At 36.8% G+C, this 9453-nt stretch overlaps 1 protein-coding gene across 1 annotated transcript in view; it reads left to right on the forward strand.

Annotated features, from left to right (window-relative positions):
- Nucleotides 1-9453, forward strand: part of VRK1 (vaccinia related kinase 1) — a 28027-nt gene that overhangs the window by 16652 nt on the left and 1922 nt on the right. Inside the window, exon 11 of the mRNA XM_009869032.1 lies at nt 1379-1472. Coding sequence (XP_009867334.1) covers nt 1379-1472 — 94 coding nt within the window. The remainder of the gene's footprint in view (nt 1-1378; nt 1473-9453) is intronic.

Below are 9453 nucleotides of genomic sequence, written 5' to 3' on the forward strand. Positions count from 1 at the left end.
CAGGTGTTGTTTTTGTCAGAGGAATGCTGCCTGATTCCTGCTGCTGTGTAATTCACCTGCATCAAGATTAAGAAACCACTTTTTATTAAATAAGCTTGGAAACAAGATAAATGTATTTTGCTTTTGTGTAGTGTGTATTCGATATCTGTTTTTCTGATGAGTACTTAAAACGTTTTCTAGTACAATTGGAAGGAATGCATTCTCTCTCGTATAAAAGCAGGACAGCCCTGAAATAGTCCTCCTTAATTTTGGTCAGAATGAACAAAAGTGTCTGTGTTTATTCCTGCCTAATGCATCACAAATCTGCTGACATGCTAACCTTGGAGTCTTGGCTGGCGGTAATCAGGCCTGTGCACCGGCAGGAAAGATGTACCTAATGCACTCCATCAGTGCAGTTTACATATGGAAGTTCTCACAGGGGAGCTGCCCTGTGCCAGCTGAGGGTTACCTGCCCACTGCAGTTATTGTATGTAATTATCGAACCAATCTGTTCAGCCCAGCAGGGTTTAGATCGTAATCATGAAGCAACACTTTGGAAAGGAAAGATGTAAGGCACTCTCCCCTTCTCTCGTCAGCTCTGTGAAGTTGTAGGCACTTTTAAAGCTGTATTAGTAAAGCTCTAGTCTCACACAATTAAAAAAAATAGAAATAAAAAAAGATAAACTCTTCCAGCGTTCATCAAAGCTATCGGTGTCTGATACAGATGTGGGTCAGCTCATCCTTTGCAAAAATCACGTGGCTTGAAAAAATAATTATTCTACAACTACCTTAAGAATACTTTCCAATAGTAAGATTAATTTTACTATGTAGATAATAACAGTTCTATCCACTTAGAGGCTTTAAGATAATGTACCTTGAATAGAGTTCAGATTTTCCAAGTACCTCTTTTTGGAGCAGAACCCATAGCTGCTATTAGGAAAAAGAAATAATAACGTACTGTCAGTGGGTGTTAGTGCTACTTATAAGCTGTGCTGAGAAAGCCTTAAGAAGCAAGGATCCATATAAACTTGAATTTAATGAGGTGTAATTGCTTTTTTTAAAAAAGCAGTTAACATCAACTTGGGGCAAAATGTTTTTCTGCTTTTTTGAAGATTTTCCAGATTGCTCCTTTTGTAAGTGTTTTTCAGTGTAAATAAAAAAACAGATTTTGATCACAAAAACTTATGTTTTCATACATAAAGTTTCAACTCCTAATATGATCTACAGATAGAACGGAACTTAAAAATTGTCTATTGCATTGTATTAGTATTCTTGCATTAATATCTGAATAAATTTTCTCTGCAACTGGAGACATTTTATAATATATGAATAATGCTTAAAATTGGGGAATATCTTGTGAGGATCAGATTTTTATCTTATTTTATTTTATTTTTTTTAGAAAAAAAGAAAGGCAGCAGCTGCAGCAAATGAGAACACTGAAGCAGAAGTGGAAGGTGCAGGAAGTCCAGAAAAAAAGAAACCTACTGCTTCTAGTAAGTCGAAAGATTGTTCTCAGTCACATGTACTGGTGTGGTGGCTTAACCCTGGCTAAGGGCAAAACTCTTACCCAGGCACTCACTGCCCTCCTCAGTGGGACAAAAGTAGAAAATAGGATGAGGAAACTCGGGCGTCGATACCAAGATGAGGAGGTTGTTTACTGTTGTTGGTGAAAGAGACTCGACTTGCAGAAAATAAATTTAATTCGTTGCCAATTAAAATAAATTTGGCTAATGACAAAACCAAACATTAAAACACCACCTTTCTGTCCCCTGGTCCCAAGCTCAACTTAACTTCTTCACTCTAGACTCCTCCATCCCACTCCCTGAGCAGTACAGGGGGCATGGAGGGGACAGGTCTTATGGTCAGTACAGAGTGTTTTCTCTCTGCAGTTCCTTCCTTGTCACATTTTTCCCCTTCTCTAGCATGGGCTCTCTCTTTTGGGTTCCAGTCCTTAAGGGAAAAAATAACTCTGGTGTACCAAATCTCTGCCACATGGCCACATACATTCAGTACAAAAGCACTTGAACTGCTAAAGGTAAATAGTTGATTTTTCATAATTTCTTTTTGAATTAACTGTAAAAAAATGGAAATATTTAGACTTCCTGTGTAAGGATGGTACACTCTCCAGTTACATGCTGCCTAAAACTGGTAGAAATGCTAGGTGATAAAAATTACTCTTCTTCATTCTCGTTTTTGCCCTCCCATGTTGTCCAATTCACTGTCAGAATATGCTGACTCCTTGGGACTTCATCAGTGTGGTAAAGCCAGGGGCTAGCAGCAGCAGCAGATTCCGAGAGCAAGTGTATTTAGAGTCAAGGAAACGATCAGAAAGAAAAGGATAGAAAATGCTGAAGCTACCTTTCAGATAATTTGGCATAGTTTCAGTGTTGTCTGGAAAAAGTCATGGACACATAAAGTAGGATTATTGTAAATCCAAGATCAGAAACCTTCAGTAAATCTGTATAAGGTGAGGTTCTGCTGAGTGTCCAGTCAAACTGTTTTCTGGATCTGATGTTCCAGCTCCTCCTTCATGCAGATGAGAGCTGAATTCAAGTAATTACAATGATATTTTTCCTAAAGAATTTTTGATGCAGACTTTTGCTTAAAAGACCAGATGTTGTCTGTGGTCAAGTAGTCTAAAAATAAGGCAATAGCACTGGAACCTACCCCCAAGCAAAACTGCCTTTTTAAAGCAGATTCGATGGAGTATGGCAGGGTGGGAAAATGTAACAATTCAAAGACTGTAATATTACTGGTAAGTTATGGATTTATTGTAGTATATTTACTCAAACAGTATGGTACAAAGTATGAGTAATTAAGCTGATGAACCTTATTCCAGGTGACACTGCTCTGTTCATTTTCAGCTATTCACATTATAGAATTCTAATCAATAAAATCAGTGATTATTTCTCTTACTTGAGTGCCTTTCGAATTGTTAACTTCAATTTACTGTGAATTTTCTAGTCGGTGGCTGAAAAGGTGTTTATTATATTATATTATACATTCTTTCAAGGAAGTACAGTTATTAGATATAGTGTTGGTATTTGTCCACAGCTTTAGCATTTTAGATTTTATTTTAGAACTTTTAACAAAATATTTAATACAGATGACCATTATCTGGTTGTGATTTGATACACATGAGCAGAATGTACTTTCTTTTTGTATTATATTCCTTTTTTTCCTGGGATTGTAGATTGAAATTCTCAGAGATGAAAAAGAGCTTGAAGAATTGCAATCCAAGTGGTAGCATCAGCTTTTTGTAAATGTTACATTTTTTTTCAGACTAAGTAAAGGTGTTTTGGAGGCTTTATATATTCTCAGCATCCAGTGGTTAAAATGAGTGATGGACATAAGCTTAAAATTTAAACCTCTTTTGCCAATTCAATAGAGTTACAGGTGAAATGGTTCTAATTTCATCTTTTTATGCTACTCAATTTAATGAACACCAAGTGGAGGGAGTATATAAAATGTTTTCAGGTGAAGAGTGATATATGTACTTACTCGTTTCATTCTCTCCAAAATTGGATTAAAAAACTGTCCCACTTATTTACATTATTCCTAAATCTCTGTTGAAGGAAAGGGAAACTGTTCTATAATCTTATGATTTTGATGCTTTTGGTAAATTAAAAATAACTGATTATTGTAGAAATACTTCAAAATGTTTATCCAAATCTGACTAGTCTTATGTTACCATAGACTTGTTTCTCTATTACAGGATTAGCCTGCTGACTAAAAAAAGTATCCTAAAGTTTACTGTCCAGTTAAATGGATAATTTCTTGATACCTCTTGATTTTAGCAATTGAAGGTTAGTCATACAGGATCACTTTAGAAGTTCTTGAAATGCTATTTTATTGGCTTCTGAAAGGGGATAAATATGGCCAGACGGGGATTGCTCTAAAGATGTTCAGACAACATCTCATGCGTATTTGGACTTTTAAAGCAGGTGCAAGAAGAGCCATGCAGAGTAAGAGTGGCCACTTCAGATGAGTTCATTAGAGGCCATCTCGTTCAATCGTGTCAGCTGCCAGTGTTTCTGGAACTGTCAAGTGAGAGTGTTAGACTCTTCGATTTAGACAGAGAATTTCAGAAAGTTCTCAAGAAAAATGCTGTGTTGTACTTCCAAAATTTTGTGGAATTCTTCAATTGTTTGTTTTATTTAAATTTGCATGTTATCAGTTTTGTTAATTTTTTTTTTCCTGTGATAACTGCAACCCATATGCTTTCCTGAAAACTGGAATTTTAAGAGATAGTCTTTTAAGGTAATATGGATGATGTTAAAGTATGTCAATGTCTCTCTACCAGAAACAATGCTATCAGAAGAAATGATTTCTGTTTAAACAAAAAGTGTTCTTTCCATGCTGTGTTACAGTTCCATTTTTCAGTATTAGCCTTCATGTATGATAGTAAAATATGCAGTCTTATAAGTGATGATACTGTTAAAGCAGTATTCCAAATTTTGTCATACACTGCATATATCCACCAACACTTCTGCAAGGGTGTACTGTTAATATTAATAGGAATAATAGGCTTATTTTTAATCACTTTGTTTGGAATAGGCAGCTAGTATAGGGAACTTTGGTGAAAATGGCATAAATGCTGGAAAAATAGTTTCATGAGAATTTGTGAATTATCCTAGGTTGAAAGGTACCAATAGAGATAAAACCTATACCACTGGCAGGTTTTTTTTAAACATTTGGGATGATGAAGATTGAGTTATAGAAATACAGAATTGTTTTACACCAATTTTATTGTGAAAGTTTTTTTTTTAAAGAGTTCTGGGGTTTATTGATTGGGACATTGTAGAGAGATATACTAAAACAGACATAATGAAAGTACTGTATTTTTTTTTTAATGGACCTTAAGAATTGTGCGTGTCTGTGTTGCTGCTTAGCATCTAGCATGATAAGGCCTTAACTCGGGTCTTTGGTTCCTATTGCAGTATAAAGAACTATGTGGACAGCTCCAACATAAAATCAGTCATATTGATTGGTTGGTTAGAGGCATTTCAAAATGGAAATTTAATAGTATTTCTCACTTAATAGGTACTTAGCTTTACGTTTATTCATATTGCGTGGCTTTGCATAAATCAGTATCTGGGTTATTGTCTTAGCAATCTTTTTTTTTTGCATAAGCGAGATTTATTACTTCATGTTGGACTAGATCTACACTTAAGCTTCTTTTTAAATTTAAAGAATTATTGGCCTTATCATCAGCTTTAGGAGAAAGCAAATCATATGTGTTTTCTGAACTTGTTTATGGCACCTCTTGTTACTCTTGTTACTTGTCTTTCTACTCCATGCCAGTGCCCACATCATAGGTAGATTTTTTTCCCTAATTTTATACTCAAACTTTCAGCATAACCTGTACTGTATAATAATTCTAATTGTCACTCATCTGTTCTTTCTTGTGAAGGATTTGGTATGGACTAGTATCTGTAATAGACTCTGGATGTAGGCAGTTATTACTCTTAAAAGTGTTACCTGTCTCTGTGAATTGTCACCAAAGGATCTGTCCCTTTCTGTGCCATTCTTAACCTTCCCTTCCCGGTCTCGGGAACATTATAAGTTAAATGTTCTAGTCCGAGAGTTAACGTGATCTGATTTTAGAAGCTGAATGCATATGCTGTTATGTTCTATTTAGAAATTAATAGGAAAATTCAGGTTTTAGGGCAGAGAAATACTGCTCTCATTTGTCAGGAATCATAGAATCATAGAATGGCCTAGGCTGGAAGGGACCTTAGAGATCATTTAATCCAACCTCCCTGTCACGGGCAGGGACACCTCTCAACTAGATGAGGCAACACATGGGGACTGAGCGGGATTGAACCCACGACCTTGGTGTTAGCAGCACCACCCTCTAACCGACTGAGCTAACAGGCCCAAACTCAACTTCTGTGTTTTGCATTAAGTGTATTAAAACATGATATGAAGTGATCTGCTATTTAAATTCTAAGAGGTGTAGTAGGAGGTGATTTTTAAGTGTAAAGATCCTTAAATATTATACATGCTGCATGTCACTGCTGACTTATATGTGTACATATAATTGCATTTTGCAATGTCTTCAGTAAAGCAATTTCTAGAAGTAAATCAGTTTCAGTTTTATCTGAAGCACTTTTATATTTTATATTTTTTATATCACTCCATGTTATCCTTAGGAAATACACACAGGCATAAAGTCATCAAATAATACATTCCTGTGTCCTGATATTTTTCCATATTATCATATGGAATTGCATTGGCTTCATTTGTTGGAGGAAATGGAGGATTTGGAAGAAGAGAGTTTGCAAAGCCAAACCCCATCCCATAACTCTATAAACTTAGTTTCCTCTCTCTCGTTCCCACTCTGCAGTCATGTATTTCCTGGAATTCAAGTCCATATTTGCCGCCTTCTGCTCTCTGTTCCTTTTTTCTGAATCATAGTTCTGAATTTTTGTAGAGAAAAGAACCGCTGAGAAAAGCAAACAACCCAGCTAACCAAAACTACTATTTGTCACCCTTGCAGTTGCTTTAACAGCTTTCAAAGTACTGAAAAATTCTTATTTGAGAAGTGCTACACTATACAAGGTTTTATCAGCTACTAGCTGAGTTGGGAAAGGATTTGTCAGAGGGCTGTGTGCTCTTTGCCCATCCTTACTTCATCATCGTAAAAGAAAAGTAGTTCTTCCTTGGCACCATAGTCAGACTGTCCAAACTGATTTGAGAACGGTAGACTAGTGTGATGCTTAACTCATTAAATGCTGTGCAGCCTGGCTTCAGTTCCCATTTGATGTTTGCAGCTGGATGCAGAGTGTAGACTTTCAGCTTCCAATGCTTTTTTTTTTTTTCATATTCCTTCCATATGTAAATAGCAATTGCATGGATTCCATTCTTCTGTTTTGTCTTTTCAGTTCGATGATTGTAGAACCTCAGCTGAAAGAAAAGCATTTCCTAAGGAGCCATGCACGAAATCGTCTTGGTTATTTGATAGGATTAGAGACAGCTGAAATATGACTGAAGCACATTTTGTAGGACAGAAGTGATATTGTGGCCAGTGAAAGAATTTTGAAGAACTGACAGTCCTAAAGTTGTTTCCTTTGGAAATTACAAGTCCATGAGTAGTTACTTAAATTACTAACAAGACAAATTCTCAGATTCATTTACTGCACTGAGATCTGATATAGTGGCGTATGCAAGATCATATCTAGTTGACTATGGAGATTCATGTTTGGTCAGTGGCCCTCTCATTTCTGCTGCATCACTTCTCATCTTAACTGTGGCAGTTCAGTACATGGGGCATGAGATTGTCAGTTCTGTCCTAAGACTGTCCTTCTGTGGCACACTGGGTGTCTATACAGAAATTATAATTAATCTCCATCTATGTGGAGGCTAGTCTGAGAACATCTCTTCTGGAAGCCACTTGAGAGCTCTCCACCACGTGGTCCAAGACTCCAGATTTATTGGCCTTTGTTTCTTAAAGAGATAAACATAAAGCAAAGTATATGCATGAGATTATGCACATGTGCACGCATGCACATTAGATTTATTTTTAAGAAAGGAAACCTTGCAGTGTCTGATGAATGTACTCGACTGCATGTGCTTCTTTTGAGGGTAAGTCAAGTTTAAGAGCTTGCATAGACTAGAACTGCTGGAACTCTTGAGATGTTACAGAGAGACGTACTCAGTCTTTGTCAAGTGTAAGTTCAGCATATGCCAGTGATGCAGTTCTAGTATCCCTGCTGCTAGATGTTTTTCACTTGCCTGATGTTTGCCTAGAGTCTAAAATTCATATATGGTTCTGTCTGCAAATACTCTAGCTTGTGATGTAACCTGGAAGTCACCATTAACACCTAAACCATACCTGGTATCATCCACTCAGTAGCTTTGTTTTAACATCAGAATCTCTCACCGTCCTCATTTCCATCGAAGGAGGCAATTAAATAGGAAACTTAAGACCCTGGTGATTTACCTGAGGAACCTCTCTCATTTTGTGGAAACTTTCGTTTTTTCACTCACGTACAGTTTTACTTCTCTGAAGAGAAGACTTACGTGTGCTTCTCAAATGGTGTATGTAGAACTGGAAAACAAGGTGAGAAGGCATATCAGGAGATATCTGCTCTGTACACCAGTCTAAGGACAGAGTTATCTTATCTACATCTGTGTTAGTTTTGATACATACCAGTGTTTTCTTAAAACCTCTATGATTAAGATTCTGAAATGTCCCTGATCGGTTAGAGCGTGGTGCTGATAACACCAAGGTTCCGGGTTCGATCCCCGTTCGGTCCCCATGTGTTTCCTGATCGAGTTGAGAGGCGTCCCTGCCCATGACAGGGAGGTTGGATTAAATGGTCTCTAAGCTCCCTTCCAGCCAAGGCCTTTCTAGGATTCTATGATACTTAACTATCCTTATGGAGTATTTTCTTTTGATATTTTTAGTACCTATTATGAATTTCTCTTAAGTTTATTAGTTGTCCTATCCACTGTGAGCATGAAAATTGCTCTCATTTTATGCATCAGTCTTTTGCACATTTGATGAATACAAAAAGATGTACCATGAGTACAAAAAGATGTACCACCACATCGCTATTCCATTTTTCCCCTTTCTTCAGATAAGATAGTTGAATTGAGTTTGTCTGGGTTTTTTTATTAGAGAGCTGGAAACCATGATCACCACTTCTGATTTTATTTTCCCTCATTTTTCTCAGAAGTTTCTTGCAGGATAGAGCCCAAAACTGTGCATAGTACTGCTGGGTTTCTTTTGTGAAGTTGCTTTACAATATTGTTTACATGGAGAGGATCAGATATCACAGTCAAGTTGTCTAATAATTCCTCTAGAGCCTGTGGGACTCTTTATGCCTCTGCTGAACTTTGTTTTAGCCTCAAAACAAGCTGTGCAGTGACACCATCTGGTTTATTTTTGCCTGTATAATTCTTCCTCATTTAAATTGCTGTTTCAACCTAATTCAGTTTAATCTGCTTTATAGAAACCCTTTCCTTTGCTTGTAATAGCTTTGTTTGTGTCCTCGTTTGGTGCTGCCCACACAGGACTTCTCCTGTTTTCAGAAACAGAATTGACATTCTCCCACAAGAAAAGTTTGTGGGGAGGGGGCCATAGATGTTTTCAGGCTAACTAATTTTGAAATTGCAGTTGAGCTTTTTGGTACAGAAGACTTTCAGCTCTGAAATAGCCACAAGCTTTGAATCTAAACATGTGTTGAGAGTAGGCATTCTTAGTTTAATACAAGTAACTTAATCAGGTAGTTCAAGAGAACATTTGGGCTGCTAAAGTTTGAAATTATGAGTAAAAGAACCATTACAAGGATTTTTTTCCCCTTTTTGTGATAATTCACTTAGAGATTCTCCATGATTATAGTTTGTTTAGAAAAGCATTGAAAAGAACTCATTAATGCAATAAAAGAAAAATCAGAGACAGGGTAGCTCTTTTTTTTCTTTTTTTGTGCTCCAGCAGGGGCAACTAGAAATGGTTAAGCTCCTGCT

The sequence above is a fragment of the Apaloderma vittatum genome, unplaced genomic scaffold (assembly GCF_000703405.1).
Source record: "Apaloderma vittatum isolate BGI_N311 unplaced genomic scaffold, ASM70340v1 scaffold2130, whole genome shotgun sequence".
Lineage (NCBI taxonomy): Eukaryota > Metazoa > Chordata > Aves > Trogoniformes > Trogonidae > Apaloderma > Apaloderma vittatum.